The sequence below is a fragment of the Canis lupus genome, chromosome 10 (genome assembly GCF_011100685.1).
Source record: "Canis lupus familiaris isolate Mischka breed German Shepherd chromosome 10, alternate assembly UU_Cfam_GSD_1.0, whole genome shotgun sequence".
NCBI classification, from domain to species: Eukaryota; Metazoa; Chordata; class Mammalia; order Carnivora; family Canidae; genus Canis; species Canis lupus.
In genome coordinates, this window is record NC_049231.1 from 17,199,084 (window position 1) to 17,215,939 (window position 16,856).

Below are 16,856 nucleotides of genomic sequence, written 5' to 3' on the forward strand. Positions count from 1 at the left end.
ACATTTAAAATCTTAAAACAAAAAGTTTGCTGTGGTTGCCTGTGCTTTGGATGAATACTATAGCTGAGATGGAAAATCAACGTCATGGGATCCCTGGGTGGCGCAGCGGTTTGGCGCCTGCCTTTGGCCCAGGGCGCGATCCTGGAGACCCGGGATCAAGTCCCACGTCGGGCTCCCGGTGCATGGAGCCTGTTCCTCCCTCTGCCTGTGTCTCTGCCGCGCTCTCTCTCTCTCTGTGACTATCATAAATAAATAAAAAATTAAAAAAAAAAAAAAGAAAAAAGAAAATCAACGTCATTCATCACCAGTCTGAAGCTTACAAAGTCATTGAAACCTGGGCATCTGATTGGTAGGTGGGAAAAAAGAGGGCTGGTGAATCACATATTAGATGTTTTATAGGCCTGGTATAAAAATGGTGCACATCACTTCCACAACCATTCTGTTAACTATAACATAGGCTACATAGTCAAACCTAACAGTGTAGAAATATGCCAACACCCCTACCCCCTAACCCAAAAACGTGGTTTCCTGTGTTTCCAGTGATAACAAGCAACATATTTAGCAAATATCAATTTCTGTCATAATTTAAGAGTAAATATACACAGAGTTTAATTTTAGTGGAGAATAAACAGTGGAATAGGGTTCACATTAAGCTGCTTAAAAAGAAAGTGAGAGTGTCAGTATGACTGGAGAAGCTTCAGGTTTTGTGCCTTTCCATCCTTCCTTTCAGTTAGATTCATTGACTCATTTCTCCTTTACATCTTTGATAGGAATGCAATTTTTTAAATTGAATCATGAAAAGCTTTCTTCACTTGCTTGTTTCTCAGTGTGTAAATAAAGGGATTCAACATTGGTGAGATAGAAGTAATAAGGAGTGAAATCCCTTTATTAATAGCTACCTCATCCTTGGCTGAAGGTTTGACATAAATGAAGATACAGCTACCATAAGTAATGGAAACAACAATCATGTGGGAAGAACAAGTGGAAAAGACCTTTTTCCTTTGCTGAGCAGAGGGAAACCTTAGAATGGTCCCGATAATATAAATGTAAGAAAGAACTACACACATGAGGGTGATGATGAATGTCAACACAGCACAGACTATAACCATCTGTTCTTTCAACCATGTGTCTGAGCAAGAGATCTTCAGGATAGGAGATGCATCACAACAAAAATGATCAATCATGTTTGAATCACAGAATTCCAGGCCCAAACCTAGACTAATTGGTGGGAGAATGATGATCAGTGCTGCTACCCAACAGAAGACGATGAAGTTCTTGCAGACTCTTCTGCTCATGATGGTCATGTAATGCAGGGGTTTGCAGATGGCCACATAGGGATCATAGGACATAGTGGCCAAGAGAAAAAATTCTGTTACTGCAAAGAGGTCTGTAAACAACAGTTGACTGACACAAGCATGATAGGTAATGGATTTGTCCCCCAATGATATGCTATATAAAAATCTGGGGACACAAGCAGTTGTGAATGAAATTTCTAGGAAGGAGAAATTTTGGAAGAAAAGATACATTGGTGTTTTAAGGTGGGAATCAATCAGAGTGAGGATGATGATGGTTAGGTTTCCAGATACATTCAACATGTAGGAAAGAAACAGAAACATAAAAAGCAAAATTTTTAGTTGAGGGTCCTCTGTGAGTCCCAGCAAGATGAAAGTTGTTAGTGCCGTTTGGTTTCTCATCCTTGACTATTGTCTTTTGCCCAATCTGCTTGAAACAATAAGGGAGACTATATGAAGAACTCAAACTCCTGGCCAGCTTCTAACTTCAAGTAAATCTGAGTGATTCCTATATAACTGGTTATTGGAGAACTTACCACAAAACGCATGACGATAAATACCTCTTTGTATCACACAAACTGACTCTTCACATTTGAATCACCTATGTCCTACTCCTGCTTCTAATAAATCTACAACTTATCGTCTTATAAACATCATTGAAAAAGAGTCCTATCTTCATAAGTTGCTTTTGAATCAACAATTCTGCCCTCCTCAAATTTTCTATGTGTAGACATGTTTCTAGCAGAGAAAACTAAGAAAAATTAACAATGGTATTTGGTAAGATAATTCCAGTATTAAAGTTTACATGTGTATTAGTTATTAAAAAGGCAATGAACACTTATCACATAGGTTATCCTGTGTCAGCTTATATAGTTCATTTTCTTGGGAGTTTAAGACATTTTTGTTGGGGAAAAATACATTTTTATTGGATGTATTTTTTAAAGATTCATTTAAATGTGTTAGCAGTCCAATTTTTTCCAGCTTTTCACCATATGACTTTTACTTCAAACTTACACATTTAATATTGTAATATTTACATTTGGTTGTATTTTCTTTCTACTTTTAGAATAGAATATCTATATGATATATTTCGATGCTTCCTTGAATATCCTTGTGCTAAGAAGAATTTCTCCCCAGCTTGCAAGCTGAGATCTGGGATTGTACTGTCTCACTCAGTACTTTCTTATAGATTTCTTTCTTTTTTTTTTTTTTTAAAGATTTTATTTATTTATTCATGATAGTCACAGAGAGAGAGAGAGAGGCAGAGACACAGGCAGAGGGAGAAGTAGGCTCCATGCACCGGGAGCCCGACGTGGGATTCGATCCCGGGTCTCCAGGATCGCGCCCTGGGCCAAAGGCAGGCGCCAAACCGCTGCGCCACCCAGGGATCCCTCTTATAGATTTCTTTAGTAGTAAAATACTCTAATTGGCTGCTACCGTTTCCTATTCTCCAGATCTTGAGAACTTCCCGCTCTGCCTTTTCCCATCAAAGGGTTCTCAGTAAGGATAGATTCTTGATATTAAAATTCTAAACTGAATTTCCATTTGACAATGGAAACACATTTGACAATGACATATTGCTCCTTGTGTGTATTGCATAGCAATGTGTTGGATTAAAAATTTATTACAGAGAAGTAAGGGAACATTAGGAGTATGTTTATAGAGTTGAAGAGTCAAATCCTTGGTTTTTGTTTGTTTTTGGCTAGCTTTGTTTCACTTTGAATATAGTCGACCATCTTATTATAAATAACATTTAGCAATATCAGATTTAAGAAGTTTTAGCTATTTCTTTTTTTTTAATTATACATAATTTTTATTTTTTTATTTTTTTTTAATTTATTTTTTATTGGTGTTCAATTTACTAACATACACAATAACACCCAGTGCCCGTCACCCATTCACTCCCACGCCCCGCCCTCCTCCCCTTCTACCACCCCTAGTTCGTTTCCCAGAGTTAGCAGTCTTTACGTTCTGTCTCCCTTTCTGATATTTCCCACACATTTCTTTTCCCTTCCCTTATATTCCCTTTCACTATTATTTATATTCCCCAAATGAATGAGAACATATAATGTTTGTCCTTCTCCGACTGACTTACTTCACTCAGCGTAATACCCTCCAGTTCCATCCACGTTGAAGCAAATGGTGGGTATTTGTCATTTCTAATAGCTGAGTAATATTCCATTGTATACATAAACCACATCTTCTTTATCCATTCATCTTTCGTTGGACACCGAGGCTCCTTCCACAGTTTGGCTATCATGGCCATTGCTGCTATAAACATCGGGGTGCAGGTGTCCCGGCGTTTCATTGCATTTCTATCTTTGGGGTAAATCCCCAACAGTGCAATTGCTGGGTCGTAGGGCAGGTATATTTTTAACTGTTTGAGGAACCTCCAGACAGTTTTCCACAGTGGCTGCACCAGTTCACATTCCCACCAACAGTGTAAGAGGGTTCCCTTTTCTCCGCATCCTCTCCAACATTTGTGGTTTCCTGCCTTGTTAATTTTCCCCATTCTCACTGGTGTGAGGTGGTATCTCATTGTAGTTTTGATTTGTATTTCCCTGATGGCAAGTGATGCAGAACATTTTCTCATGTGCATGTTGGCCATGTCTATGTCTTCCTCTGTGAGATTTCTGTTCATGTCTTTTGCCCATTTCATGATTGGATTGTTTGTTTCTTTGGTGTTGAGTTTAATAAGTTCTTTATAGATCTTGGAAACTAGCCCTTTATCTGATATGTCATTTGCAAATATCTTCTCCCATTCTGTAGGTTGTCTTTGAGTTTTGTTGACTGTATCCTTTGCTGTGCAAAAGCTTCTTATCTTGATGAAGTCCCAATAGTTCATTTTTGCTTTTGTTTCTTTTGCCTTCGTGGATGTATCTTGCAAGAAGTTACTATGGCCGAGTTCAAAAAGGGTGTTGCCTGTGTTCTTCTCTAGGATTTTGATGGAATCTTGTCTCACATTTAGATCTTTCATCCATTTTGAGTTTATCTTTGTGTATGGTGAAAGAGAGTGGTCTAGTTTCATTCTTCTGCATGTAGATTTCCAATTTTCCCAGCACCATTTATTGAAGAGACTGTCTTTCTTCCAATGGATAGTCTTTCCTCCTTTATCGAATATTAGTTGCCCATAAAGTTCAGGGTCCACTTCTGGATTCTCTATTCTGTTCCACTGATCTATGTGTCTGTTTTTGTGCCAGTACCACACTGTCTTGATGACCACAGCTTTGTAGTACAACCTGAAATCTGGCATTGTGATGACCCCAGATATGGTTTTCTTTTTTAAAATTCCCCTGGCTATTCGGGGTCTTTTCTGATTCCACACAAATCTTAAAATAATTTGTTCTAACTCTCTGAAGAAAGTCCATGGTATTTTGATAGGGATTGCATTAAACGTGTATATTGCCCTGGGTAACATTGACATTTTCACAATATTAATTCTGCCAATCCATGAGCATGGAATATTTTTCCATCTCTTTGTTTCCTCCTCAATTTCTTTCAGAAGTGTTCTATAGTTTTGAGGGTATAGATCCTTTACCTCTTTGGTTAGGTTTATTCCTAGGTATCTTATGCTTTTGGGTGCAATTGTAAATGGGATTGACTCCTTAATTTCTCTTTCTTCAGTCTCATTGTTAGTGTATAGAAATGCCACTGACTTCTGGGCATTGATTTTGTATCCTGCCACGCTACCGAATTGCTGTATGAGTTCTAGCAATCTTGGGGTGGAGACTTTTGGGTTTTCTATGTAGAGTATCATGTCATCGGCGAAGAGGGAGAGTTTGACTTCTTCTTTGCCAATTTGAATGCCTTTAATGTCTTTTTGTTGTCTGATTGCTGAGGCTAGGACTTCCAGTACTATGTTGAACAGCAGTGGTGAGAGTGGACATCCCTGTCTTGTTCCTGATCTTAGGGGAAAGGCTCCTAGTGCTTCCCCATTGAGAATGATATTTGCTGTGGGCTTTTCATAGATGGCTTTTAAGATGTCGAGGAATGTTCCCTCTATCCCTACACTCTGAAGAGTTTTGATCAGGAATGGATGCTGTATTTTGTCAAATGCTTTCTCTGCATCCAATGAGAGGATCATATGGTTCTTGGTTTTTCTCTTGCTGATATGATGAATCACATTGATTGTTTTACGGGTGTTGAACCAGCCTTGTGTCCCAGGGATAAATCCTACTTGGTCATAATATTTTGATTCTTTGTTCACTTTAATTCACATTTTGTTGATTGCTAATGATATACAACAATTTTTCAAAAGTTTACTGCACTTTATGCTTTATTTATGACCATAAAATTGCTTTCCTATTATTGTTTTTGAATAAAAGTGGTTCCTAGACCATTGTCTTACACCATACACAAATACAAACTCAAAATGGATGAAAGATCTTAATGTGAGACAAGAGTCCATCAAAAATCCTAGAGGAGAACACAGGCAACACCCTGTTTGAACTTGGCCACAGTAACTTCTTGCAAGATACATCCATGAAGGCAAGAGAAACAAAAGCAAAAATGAACTATTGGGACTTCATCAAGATAAGCTTTTGCACAGCAAAGGATACAGTCAACAAAACTAAAAGACAATGTACAGAATGGGAGAAGAGATTTGCAAAAGACGTATCAGATAAAGGGCTAGTATCCAAGATCTATAAAGAAATTATGAAACTCAACAGCAAAGAAACAATCCTGTCATGAAATGGGGAAAAGACATAAACAGAAATCTCACATAGGAAGACCTAGACATGGCCAACAAGCACATGACGAAACGCTCCGCATCACTTGCCATCAAGGAAATACAAATCAAAATCACAATGAGATACCACCTCACACCAGTGAGAATGGGGAAAATTAACAAGGCTGGAAACCAGAAATGTGGAGAAAGGGGAACCCTCTTACACTGTTGGCGGGAATGTGAACTGGTGCTGCCACTCTGGAAAACTGTGTGGAGGTTCCTCAAAGAGTTAAAAATAGATCCGCCCTATGACCTAGCAATTGCACTGCCGGGGATTTACCCCAGAGATACAGATGCAATGAAATGCTGGGACACCTGCACCCCGATGTTTCTAGCAGCAATGTCCACAATAGCCAGACTGGAAGGAGCATATCGGTGTCCATCGAAAGATGAATGGATAAAGAAGATGTGGTTTATGTATACAATGGAATATTACTCAGCCATTAAAAACAACAAATACCCACCTTTTGCTTCGACATGGATGGAACTGGAGGGTATTATGCTGAGTGAACTAAGTCAATCGGAGAAGGACAAACATTGTATGGTCTCATTCATTTGCGGAATATAAAGGATAGTGAAAGGGAATAAAGGGGAAAGGAGAAAAGATGAGTGGGAAATATCAGAAAGGGAGACAGAACATGAGAGACTCCTAACTCTGGGAAACAACTAGGGGTGGTGGAAAAGGAGGTGGGTGGGGGGTGGGGAGCGACTGGGTGATGGGCACTGAGGGGGGCTCTTGATGGGATGAGCACTGGGTGTTATTCTATATGTTGGCAAATTGAACACCAATAAAAAATAAATTTATAAAATATAAAAATTAAAAAATATATAAAAACGTATTAGAGCGGCCATATACCAGCAAATTAGGCAACCCAAAAGAAACAAATGAAATTCTGGGGAATCCCAAATTACCAAACTGGAACAGGAAGAAATAGAAAACCTGAATAGGCCAATAACCACAGAGGATACTGAAACAGTAATCAAAAACCTCCCAAGACACTAAAGTCTGGGGTCAGATGGCTCCCAGGGGAATTGTATCAAACGTTTTAAGAAGAAACCGTACCTATTCTACTAAAGCTGTTCTGAAACAGAACAGAAAAGGAGAGAATACTTCCAAACTTGTTTTGAGGCCAGCATCACATTTGGAAAACTACAAAGACCCCACCAAAAAGGAGAATTCTAGACCAATATCCCTGAGGAAAACAGATGCAAAAATTCTCAACAAGATTCTAGCCAATCGGAGCCAACAGTACACTAAGAAGATTATTCACCATGACCAAGTGGGATCTATTCCCGGGATGCAAGCCTGGTTCAACACTCATAAGGCCATCAACATGATAGATCCCATCAACAAGAGAAAAAAGGAGAACCATATTATCCTCTCAATAGATGCAGAGAAAGCATTTGACAAAATATAGCATCCATTCCTGATCAAAACTCCTCAGAGTGAAGAGATACAGGGAACATTCCTCAACATCTTAAACACCATCTATGAAAAGCCCACAGCAAATATCATTCTCAATGGGGAAACACTGAGAGCCTTTCCCCTCAGATCAGGAACACGAAAGCGATGTCCACTCTCACCACTGCTATTCAACATATTCCTATAAGTGCTCACCTCAGCAATCAGGCAACAAGAAGAAATAGAAGGCATTCAAATTGGCAAAGAAGAAGTCAAACTCTCCCTCTTCACAGATGACATGATTCTGTACATAGAAAACCCAAAGGCTTCCACCCCAAGATTGCTAGAACTCATACAGCAATTTGGCAGTGTGGCAGGATACAAAATCAATTCCCAGAAGTCAGTGGCATTTCTGTACACTAACAGTGAGACTGAAGAAAGAGAAAGTAAGGAGTCCATCTCATTTACAATTGCACCCAAAAGCATAAAATCCCTAGGAATAAGCCTAACCAAAGAGGTAAAGGATCTATACCCTAAAAACTACACAACACTTCTGAAAGAAATTGATGAAGACACAAAGAGATGGAAAAATATTCCATGCTCATGGATTGGAAGAATTAATATTGTGAAAATGTCAATGTTACCCAGGGCAATTTACACGTTTAATGCAATCCCTATCAAAATGCATGGACTTTCTTCAGAGAGTTGGAACAAATCATCTTAAGATTTGTGTGGAATCAGAAAAGACCCTGAAAGCCAGGGGAATATTGAAAAAGAAAATAGAGCCGGGGGCATCACAATGCCAGATTTCAGGTTGTACTACAAAGCTGTGGTCATCAAGACAGTGCAGTACTGGCACAAAAACAGACACATAGATCAATGGAACAGAATAGAGAATCCAGAAATGGGCCCTCTACTCTATGGTCAACTAATATTCGACAAAGCAGGAAAGGCTAATCTATTGGAAAAAGAACAGTCTCTTCAATAAATGGTGCTGGGAAAATTGGACAGCCTCATGCAGAAGAATTAATCAGGACCATTCTCTTATACCAGACATAAATATAAACTCAAAATGGATGAAAGATCTAAATGTGAGAAAAGAGTCATCAGAATCCTAGAGGAGAACACAGGCAGCACCCTGTTTTACTTGGCCACAGCAACTTCCAAGATACATCCATGAAGGCAAGGGAAACAAAGTAAAAATTGTAAGATTTTTGCCTGATTTTTTCTATGTTAATGTCATGAATAAATAAATCAAATCTTAAAAAAAAATTAGGGTATTTAATAATAAATAATAAATAATAGAAGTATTGGGACCTCAACAAGATAAAAAGCTTCTGCACAGCAAAAAAAAAAAAAAAAAAAGGCAAAACTAAAAGACAACCTACAGAATGGGAGAAGACATTTGCAAATGACCTATCGGATAAAGAGCTAGTTTCCACGATCTATAAAGAACTTATTAAACTCAACACCAAAGAAACAAACAATCCAATCATCAAATGGGCAAAAGACATGAAAAGAAATTTCACAGAGGAAGACATAGACATGGCCACAAGCACATGAGAAAATGCTCCGTGTCACTTTCCATCAGGGAAATACAAATCAAAACCGCAATGAGATACCACCTCACACCAGTGAGAATGGCGACAATTAACAAGACAGGAAATAACAAATTTTGGAGAGGATGTGGAGAAAGGGGAACCCTCTTGCCCTGTTGGTGGGAATGTGGACTGGTGCAGCCACACTGGAAAACTGTGTGGAGGTTCCTCAAAGAGTTAAAAATAGAACTGTCCTATGACCCAGCTATTGCACTGCTACAGATGCAGTGAAACACCAGGACATCTGCACCCCAATGTTTTAGCAGCTACAATAACCAAACTGTGGAAAGAGCCCTGGTGTTCATCGACAGATGAAAGGATAAAGAAGATGTGGTGAAAGTTTCATAAGGAACAGGATATTTACACCATTTCAAAATATCTCCTAAGAAACTTCTTAGTATTACATGGAGAAAATAGTAACTTTGCAGTCTAGCAAGGTTTGGAGGGCCCCTTAGCCAGGTGTTCAATTATCGCCACCCCTGGGAAAATCAGCATTATATGGCTCTTGAAAATGTGGACCAAGAAGGATCTATATCATCACTTCTGTATTACTCCTGCCAAAAAAAAAAAAAAAAAACACCCAAATACCCTAAAATCTTTTTTAAGATTTCATTTATTTATTCATGACAGACACATAAAGAGAAAGAGGCAGAGACACAGGCAAAGGGAGATGCAGGCTCCATGCAGGGAGCCTGATGTTGGACTTGATCCCAAGTCTCCAAGATCACACCTCGGGCTGAAGGCTACGCTAAACCCCTGGACCACCGGGGCTGCCCCCCAAATACCAGTTTAACCTTGAAGAAAAATCAGATGAGCTTGAGTAACATGTCTTCTTTGAAAATATGAGGAAAATAAAGTGAAATATAGGCTGAGGAGCTGTTCTAGATTAACAGAGCTAAATAGAAATGAGAGAACTAAATGCAATATATAATCCTGCATTATGCTGGATCTAGAGGGAATACAATGGTATAAAAGACATCACTTGGGACACCTGGGTGGCTCAGTGGTTGAGTGTCTGCCTTTGGCCCAGGGCGTAATCCCTGAGTCCCAGGATCGAGTCCCACATCAGGCTCCCTGCATGGAGCCTGCTTCTCCCTCTGCCTGTGTCTCTGCCTCTCTCTGTGTGTGTCTCTCGTGAATAAATAAATAAAATCTTTTAAAAAAAAGACATCACTTAAAAAAATTATAAAATTTTAATATGTACTATGGATTAGATAATATATCAATGTCAGACTTTCTGATTTTGATCAATATATTTTGGTTATATAACATAATGATCTTATTAGGAAATATGCCCTGAGATAGATAATGAGGCACAATGTTTAATTTATGTTTAAATTATTATGAAATGGTTCAGAAAGCATTATATATATGCATATATATACATATTTATGTGTATAGTATTAGTATTTCCAGGTATTAGACATACAAATGCATTTCAAATAAAATATGATTAATTTATATTTCTACTGCTAATGTGATATTGCTGGCTCAGAAAATAATCTATATGATCATTCCTCCAATTTTTTATGCCCCTTTAATATCATCACAAGCTCTTTTAAATATTAAAAAGCACATCTAAATATTCTATGATTCAAACAAAAATTTATACATGAATGTTCATAACAGCATTGTTCATAGCAGCCTCAAAATGAAACAATCTAAATGTCCATTTGCTGATGAGTGGATAAACAAAATGTGGTATATCTATGCAATGGAATATTATTCATCCATAGAAAAGAATAAAGTACTAATAGATTCAACACCATGTGTAAACCATTAATACATTATGCTAAGTGAAAGAAGCTAGTCACAAAAGGCAACACATACTGTATAATTCAATTTATATGAAATGTCTAGAATAGGCAAATTCTAGAGACAGGGAGCACGTCAGTGGTTGCCAAGAACTGGAGGAAGGGAGTGACACGGAGTCACTGCTTAATAGCTAAAGAGTTTCTTTCTGGAGTAATGACAATGTTATGAAAGTAGATTATGCTGATGATTGTACAACTATGTGAATGTATGGCTAGCAGTGAATTGCACACAGTGGAACGGTTAAAATTGTGAATTTTGTGTTGTGTAAATTATACCTCAATAAAAAATGTATTTTTGGACAGAGATAAAAAAAATTGCAGATTGGATTGAAAGACCTAACAGCCTTTAGAACCCTAACTTCCTAATTGCCGGGCTACTTTATAGAAATACTTGTCTTGGGAATGCCTGGGTGGCTCAGTGGTTGAGAATCTGCCCTTGGCTAAGTGAAAGAAGCTAGTCACAAAAGGCAACACATACTGTATAATTCAATTTATATGAAATGTCTAGAATAGGCAAATTCTAGAGATAGGGAGCACGTCAGTGGTTGCCAGGAACTGGAGGAAGGGAGTGACACGGAGTCACTGCTTAATAGCTAAAGAGTTTCTTTCTGGAGTAATGACAATGTTATGAAAGTAGATTATGCTGATGATTGTACAACTATGTGAATGTATGGCTAGCCGTGAATTGCACACAGTGGAACGGTTAAAATTGTGAATTTTGTGTTGTGTAAATTATACCTCAATAAAAAATGTATTTTTGGACAGAGATAAAAAAATTGCAGATTGGATTGAAAGACCTAACAGCCTTTAGAACCCTAACTTCATAATCACCGGGCTACTTTATAGAAATACTTGTCTTGGGGATGCCTGGGTGGCTCAGCGGTTGAGCATCTGCCCTTGGCTCAGGGCGTGATCCCCGGATCCAGGATCGAGTCTCACGTCAGGCACCTGCTTGCGTGGAGCCTGCTTCTCCCTCTGCCTGTGTCTCTGCCTTTCTGTCTCTGTGTGTCTCTCATGAATAAATAAATAAGATCTTTAAAAAAAGAAAAAAAATCCTTGTCTTGTAAGCAGAGGAGATTTAAAGGTGAGATGACATGATAGAATGTGTTAACTCACTCACTAGCTCGCATAGCTGATGTACTTGGTGGTCATGCGTTTTAGTTTATAGGAATCATGAAGAATCAAATACAGGGCTTATGTTCTAGTTACTGTGCTAGCTCTTCCCTTGGAAACACAGGGTGACAGGCTGCTAAGCAAAAAGCTGAGAAAAATCAAATGTTAGCATCTAAACCGATTGATTTCCCATTCATCTCTGATAAACAAGCCTGAAAAGCAGCGACAACTGAAACTAGCAGGGAGACATTAAAGTTACAAGAACATTGCATATAGACCATGTGCAAGAGAGAGAATTAACAAGAATGATACAAGCCTGCATGAAATTAAATACAATATTAGTAGATAAAACAAGATAAAATAGTTGTAGAAAATTGTGGTAAGCTTCATATTTAAAATCTAGCTCCATATCAAAACTCTTTGCTCAGACATTATAAAGCGATTTTCTTAATACATTAATTTTCAACAAAATTTCTGATTAGAAGAGGAAAGGACTATGCTATAAGTAAACTCCTAGAGAGAAGAGAATTAAAATGAAATTTTACAGTTACCATAGCTATTGAAGGCAATTATCTTTTTAAAATGTTTTTATTTGGGGCACCTGGGTGCCTCAGTCATTAGCTGTCTTTAGCTCATATTTTGACCCTGTGGTCCTGGGATCATGTCCCCTATCCGGCTCCCTGTAGGAAGCCTGCTTCTCCCGCTGCCCCTGACTCTCTCTGTGTGTCTCTCATGAATAAATAAATAAATATCTTTAAAAATAAATTTAAAAAATAAAAGTTTTTATTTATTTATTTATTTGAGAGAGAGAGAACGATAATGTGAGAGCAATAGGCATGCCTGTATGTGCACAAGCTGGGGGAGGAGCAGAGGGAGAAAGAAAAAGAGAGAATCTCTAGCAGACTCTGTGCTGTGAGAAGAGCTGTTATGGGGTTGGATCTCACTACCCCAAGATCATGACCTGAGCCAAAACCAAGAGTTGTTAGCCAATGGACTGAGCCACCCAAGTGCTCTGAAGGCAATTATTTTCAGGACAACAAGGTATTATCATTTTAAATAAGCCTCAAGTTTTTATCAGTTATGTAAATATCTCAGAGAGATGTAAGGAATGTTCTCTAAAACAGATGAATAAATGTTCCCCCGTTAAATCAAGAGGTAAAGGACATTTGCACTATAAAACTGCTCATAATCTTTGTCCAATAATTTTGTACTCAGAAATGTTACCTTAAAATTTAGGACTATGATTCTAACCTTCATATCTCAATATGGTTATACCATGTTATAGATTAATAAACATGGGAAAAATGTCAACATTTTAAAATGACTTAGTTTCATATGTAAACAAGAGAAGATTCAAAATTATCTCTATACAATGTCACCCTCACAGACTTGCCTTACCACAATGCATTTTTTATTGGAAAGAAAGGATTAGAATAACAAATCATAACATGGAATTTCAAAAACCACTAAGATTTTTTTCATGAATAGCATAATATATAAAAACGATTACATAAATTTTGAAATGTTTAGACAACTTAATGTTTTTCTTTGATGTCAGTAAAGAAAATTAATGAACTGAAAAGTAGACACATCAATAAACTGAGTCTAAGACTACAGAGAGAGATCCCAACTACTATGTAGATTACATACTTTGAATCAGTGTCTTTTCTTAGCCCTTCCACAGCAAAACTACACTATTGCTTGAAAGGTCATGAGTTGTAGTGAAGTGGACATGACTTGATATCAGAATTCAGGCTCCATTATTCACTACCTATGATGTATTGGTCAATGTGTCAATCTTCTTCAGCCTACATTTTGATACAACTAAAATGTATTTCCAGGATTGGTAAGAGTTGATATTATTTTAAAAATAATCTTTGAAGAGTTTGGCATATCATTGGTAATTGGAAAAATACATTTATTTTCAAACCTATGCCAATAGAAATAATTAAAAGAGTGGCACCTGGGAAGCTCAGTCAGTTAAGCATCTGCCTTTGCCTCAGGTCATGATCTCAGGATCCTGGGATCAAGCCCTACATTGGGCTCCCTAATTAGCAGGGACGTCTGCTTCTCTCTCTGCCCCCCCATCCTCCCTCCCTCTCTCTGTCTCTCTCTCCCTCAAATAAATAAAATCTTAGAAAGAAAATAATTTTAGATGTTACTTCAAAGCCCACTTTTATTTTTATTGATTTTTTAAAATTTATTTATCTGAGAGATGAAGAGATGGCACAAATAGGGGAAGAAGCAGAGGAGGTGGGAGATGGAGAGGGAGAGAATCTCAAGCAGACTTGCTGCTCAGTGAGGAGTCCTATGTGGTGCTCGATCTCATGACATTGAGATCACGACCTGAGCTGAAATGAGTAACTGGCTGAGCCATGCAGGAGCCCCTCAGAGCCCACTTTAGAATTTAAAATTTATCATTTTTGTATTTTCTAATTTTTTCCTATTTCTACTGATTACATATTCTTGATATCTTCTTAAATCATTCACTTAGCCTTGTGTAGATGTGAATAATGGTCTTATTTCATTGTCATTTAAAATTTGGTGTTCCAATTTGCTCTTATGCATTTATTCTAATTTTGTAACATATAATAAGTGACATAATGTTTAGTTTTTAATTAATTATTTATTTATTTTAGAAGGTTTATTTACTTAGAGAGAGAAAGTACTCATGAGTGAGTGCAGGGAGGGGCAGAGGGAGAGAATCAAGCAGCAGAATCCCTGCTGAGCATGGAGCCCTTTGATGGGCTTGATCTCATGACCATGAGATCATGACCTGAGCCAAAACCAAGAGTTGGACACTTAACCCACTAAACCACCCAGGTGCCCCTGTTTACATTTGTCGTAAATTAAATGTATGCCTTTTAAGTGAAATTCTGTCATAAATATAAGTAAGTAATACATCTAATCAGCGTTTGTGAAGCTGTTTCCATCTCTTCAATTCTGATTATTCCCAAACTCCCATTGATATCTCTGTTTCAATTTGTTGTTTTCATTATTTCGACTGCCCTAGAATGCCCTATTTGGTTTAATTTATTTTAATGCATCTTTGCTCTCACTGTTTTCTATATTGTATTTGGGTCTTCGACTATGCCATTAATTTTGATGACTTTGGTTAGGGAAAGAAACTGGTTTTATTACTATGTAATGTGTCTTCTATAGCACTTATATAGTTTTAATATTATTACTTTCCTTCCTTCCCCAGAACACTGAAGAAAGGATTAGGTCAGAAGTGGCGATAAGTTCTATTATAGTTTATACTTTATAGTTTTACAGTGAAAGAAAACACCATGTATGAATTTGGTTTGAAAGAAAAAGGAGTTCAATTAAGATGAGATTAGGATGTATTATTAAATGTCTTTGAGAGGGTTAATATGATCAAGTTATAAGCAAAGCAATGAAACAAGTTAGAAGCTGTTGTTAAATGTTTAGAGGACTTTCTTCTTTCATTTTACACTGATTTATCAAAACTTCAGTTTCATTGAGTGAAATGTCATCTTCTTTATGAAGTCATTAAAAGCTTGTTTCACTTGCTTATTTCTCAAGGTGTAAATGAAGGGGTTCAACAAGGGTGCAACAGAAGTAGTGAGCACCGAAACACCTTTATTTATGGCTATCTCTTCTTTTGCTGATGGCTTGACATAGATGAAGATGCAGCTTCCATAGGTGATGGAAACTACAATCATGTGGGATGAGCAGGTGGAAAAGGCCTTTTTTCTTTGTTGGACAGAGGGGAATCTCAGAATCGTCCTGATGATGTATGTGTAGGACAGAAATACACACACTAAGGTGATAATGAGTGCAAATACAGCCACAAGAATAACCATTTGCTCTATCATCCATGTATCTGAACATGAGATCTTCAGGAGGGGACCTGCATCACAGCTAAAATGATCAATGGCATTGGAGTCACAGAATTCCAGCTGGAGGCCCAAGCTAAGGGGTGGGAGAATGATCATCAAGCCAGACACCCAACAGCAGAAGACTAATAAGCTACACACCCTATTGCTCATGATGGTCATGTAATGAAGTGGTTTACAGATAGCAACATAGCGATCATAGGACATGGCTGCCAGGAGAAAAAATTCAGTTGCTCCAAAGAGAATAACAAAAAATATTTGACTTGCACAAGCATTGTAGGTAATAGTATTGTCCCCTGTTGATATACTATACAGGAATCTAGGAATGCAGACAGTGGTGAATGACACTTCTAAGAAGGAGAAATTTCTCAGAAAAAAGTACATAGGAGTTTTAAGATGGGAGTTCACCAGTGTGAGGGTGATAATAGTCAGGTTCCCTGTTACGCTCAAGATGTAGGTGAGAAATAGAAAGATAAAGAGCAGGATTTGCAGTTGTGGGTCGTCTGTCAGTCCCAACAGGATAAAAGTTGTTATTGCTGTATAGTTTCTCATCACTGACTTTTGAAATCTAACCATCAGCCTATGAAAATAAAAGAGATTTTTGTGGGAAGATCAGTATTAAAATTCTGTAGCAAAACACTGAATACAAAAACCAAGCAAATCAGTCTATTTTCTCATTTCACATCATAATCCATATCACCACTATTCCAACTAGCCTTCTTGAATATTCCATATATGAGCAAATACTCAGGATTCATGTTAATGTAAAACAATCCAACATTTTCTCAGATCATTCTTTCCCCCTGAAAATTTACAAATGTACATGTTAATTGTTTGTAATTCATTACATGGATTGGATTTACAAATAAAAGCAAAAAAATGATGTTACTTAATGTGTACTTAAATGTTCTTTATCCAAGACAAACCTTGGATATATGTCATATCCAGATGATGAAGAACATGACTTCTCTTCAGTTGTTATTTTCAAAAGATTGTTTTAAGGTTAAGATGCATTTTACCTGGAATACAAACAAACAACAATGATAAC

General features: G+C 37.5%; 2 protein-coding genes across 2 annotated transcripts; both read right to left on the reverse strand.

The window, feature by feature from the left end:
• Positions 1 to 782: 782 nt before the first annotated feature.
• OR6C87 (olfactory receptor family 6 subfamily C member 87) lies at positions 783 to 1,694 on the reverse strand. The gene has a single exon (NM_001388942.1). The coding sequence runs from the start codon at positions 1,692 to 1,694 to the stop codon at positions 783 to 785; it is 912 nt and encodes a 303-aa protein (NP_001375871.1).
• Positions 1,695 to 15,412: 13,718 nt separating this feature from the next.
• Positions 15,413 to 16,360, reverse strand: LOC119873563 (olfactory receptor 6C2). The gene has a single exon (XM_038551554.1). The coding sequence runs from the start codon at positions 16,358 to 16,360 to the stop codon at positions 15,413 to 15,415; it is 948 nt and encodes a 315-aa protein (XP_038407482.1).
• Positions 16,361 to 16,856: the final 496 nt, after the last annotated feature.

What these genes read in the sequence shown, in the direction of transcription:
- LOC119873563 (XM_038551554.1), bottom strand. Translation starts at nt 16,360, where the DNA reads ATGAGAAACTATACAGCAATAACAACTTTTATCCTGTTGGGACTGACA.
- OR6C87 (NM_001388942.1), bottom strand. Translation starts at nt 1,694, where the DNA reads ATGAGAAACCAAACGGCACTAACAACTTTCATCTTGCTGGGACTCACA.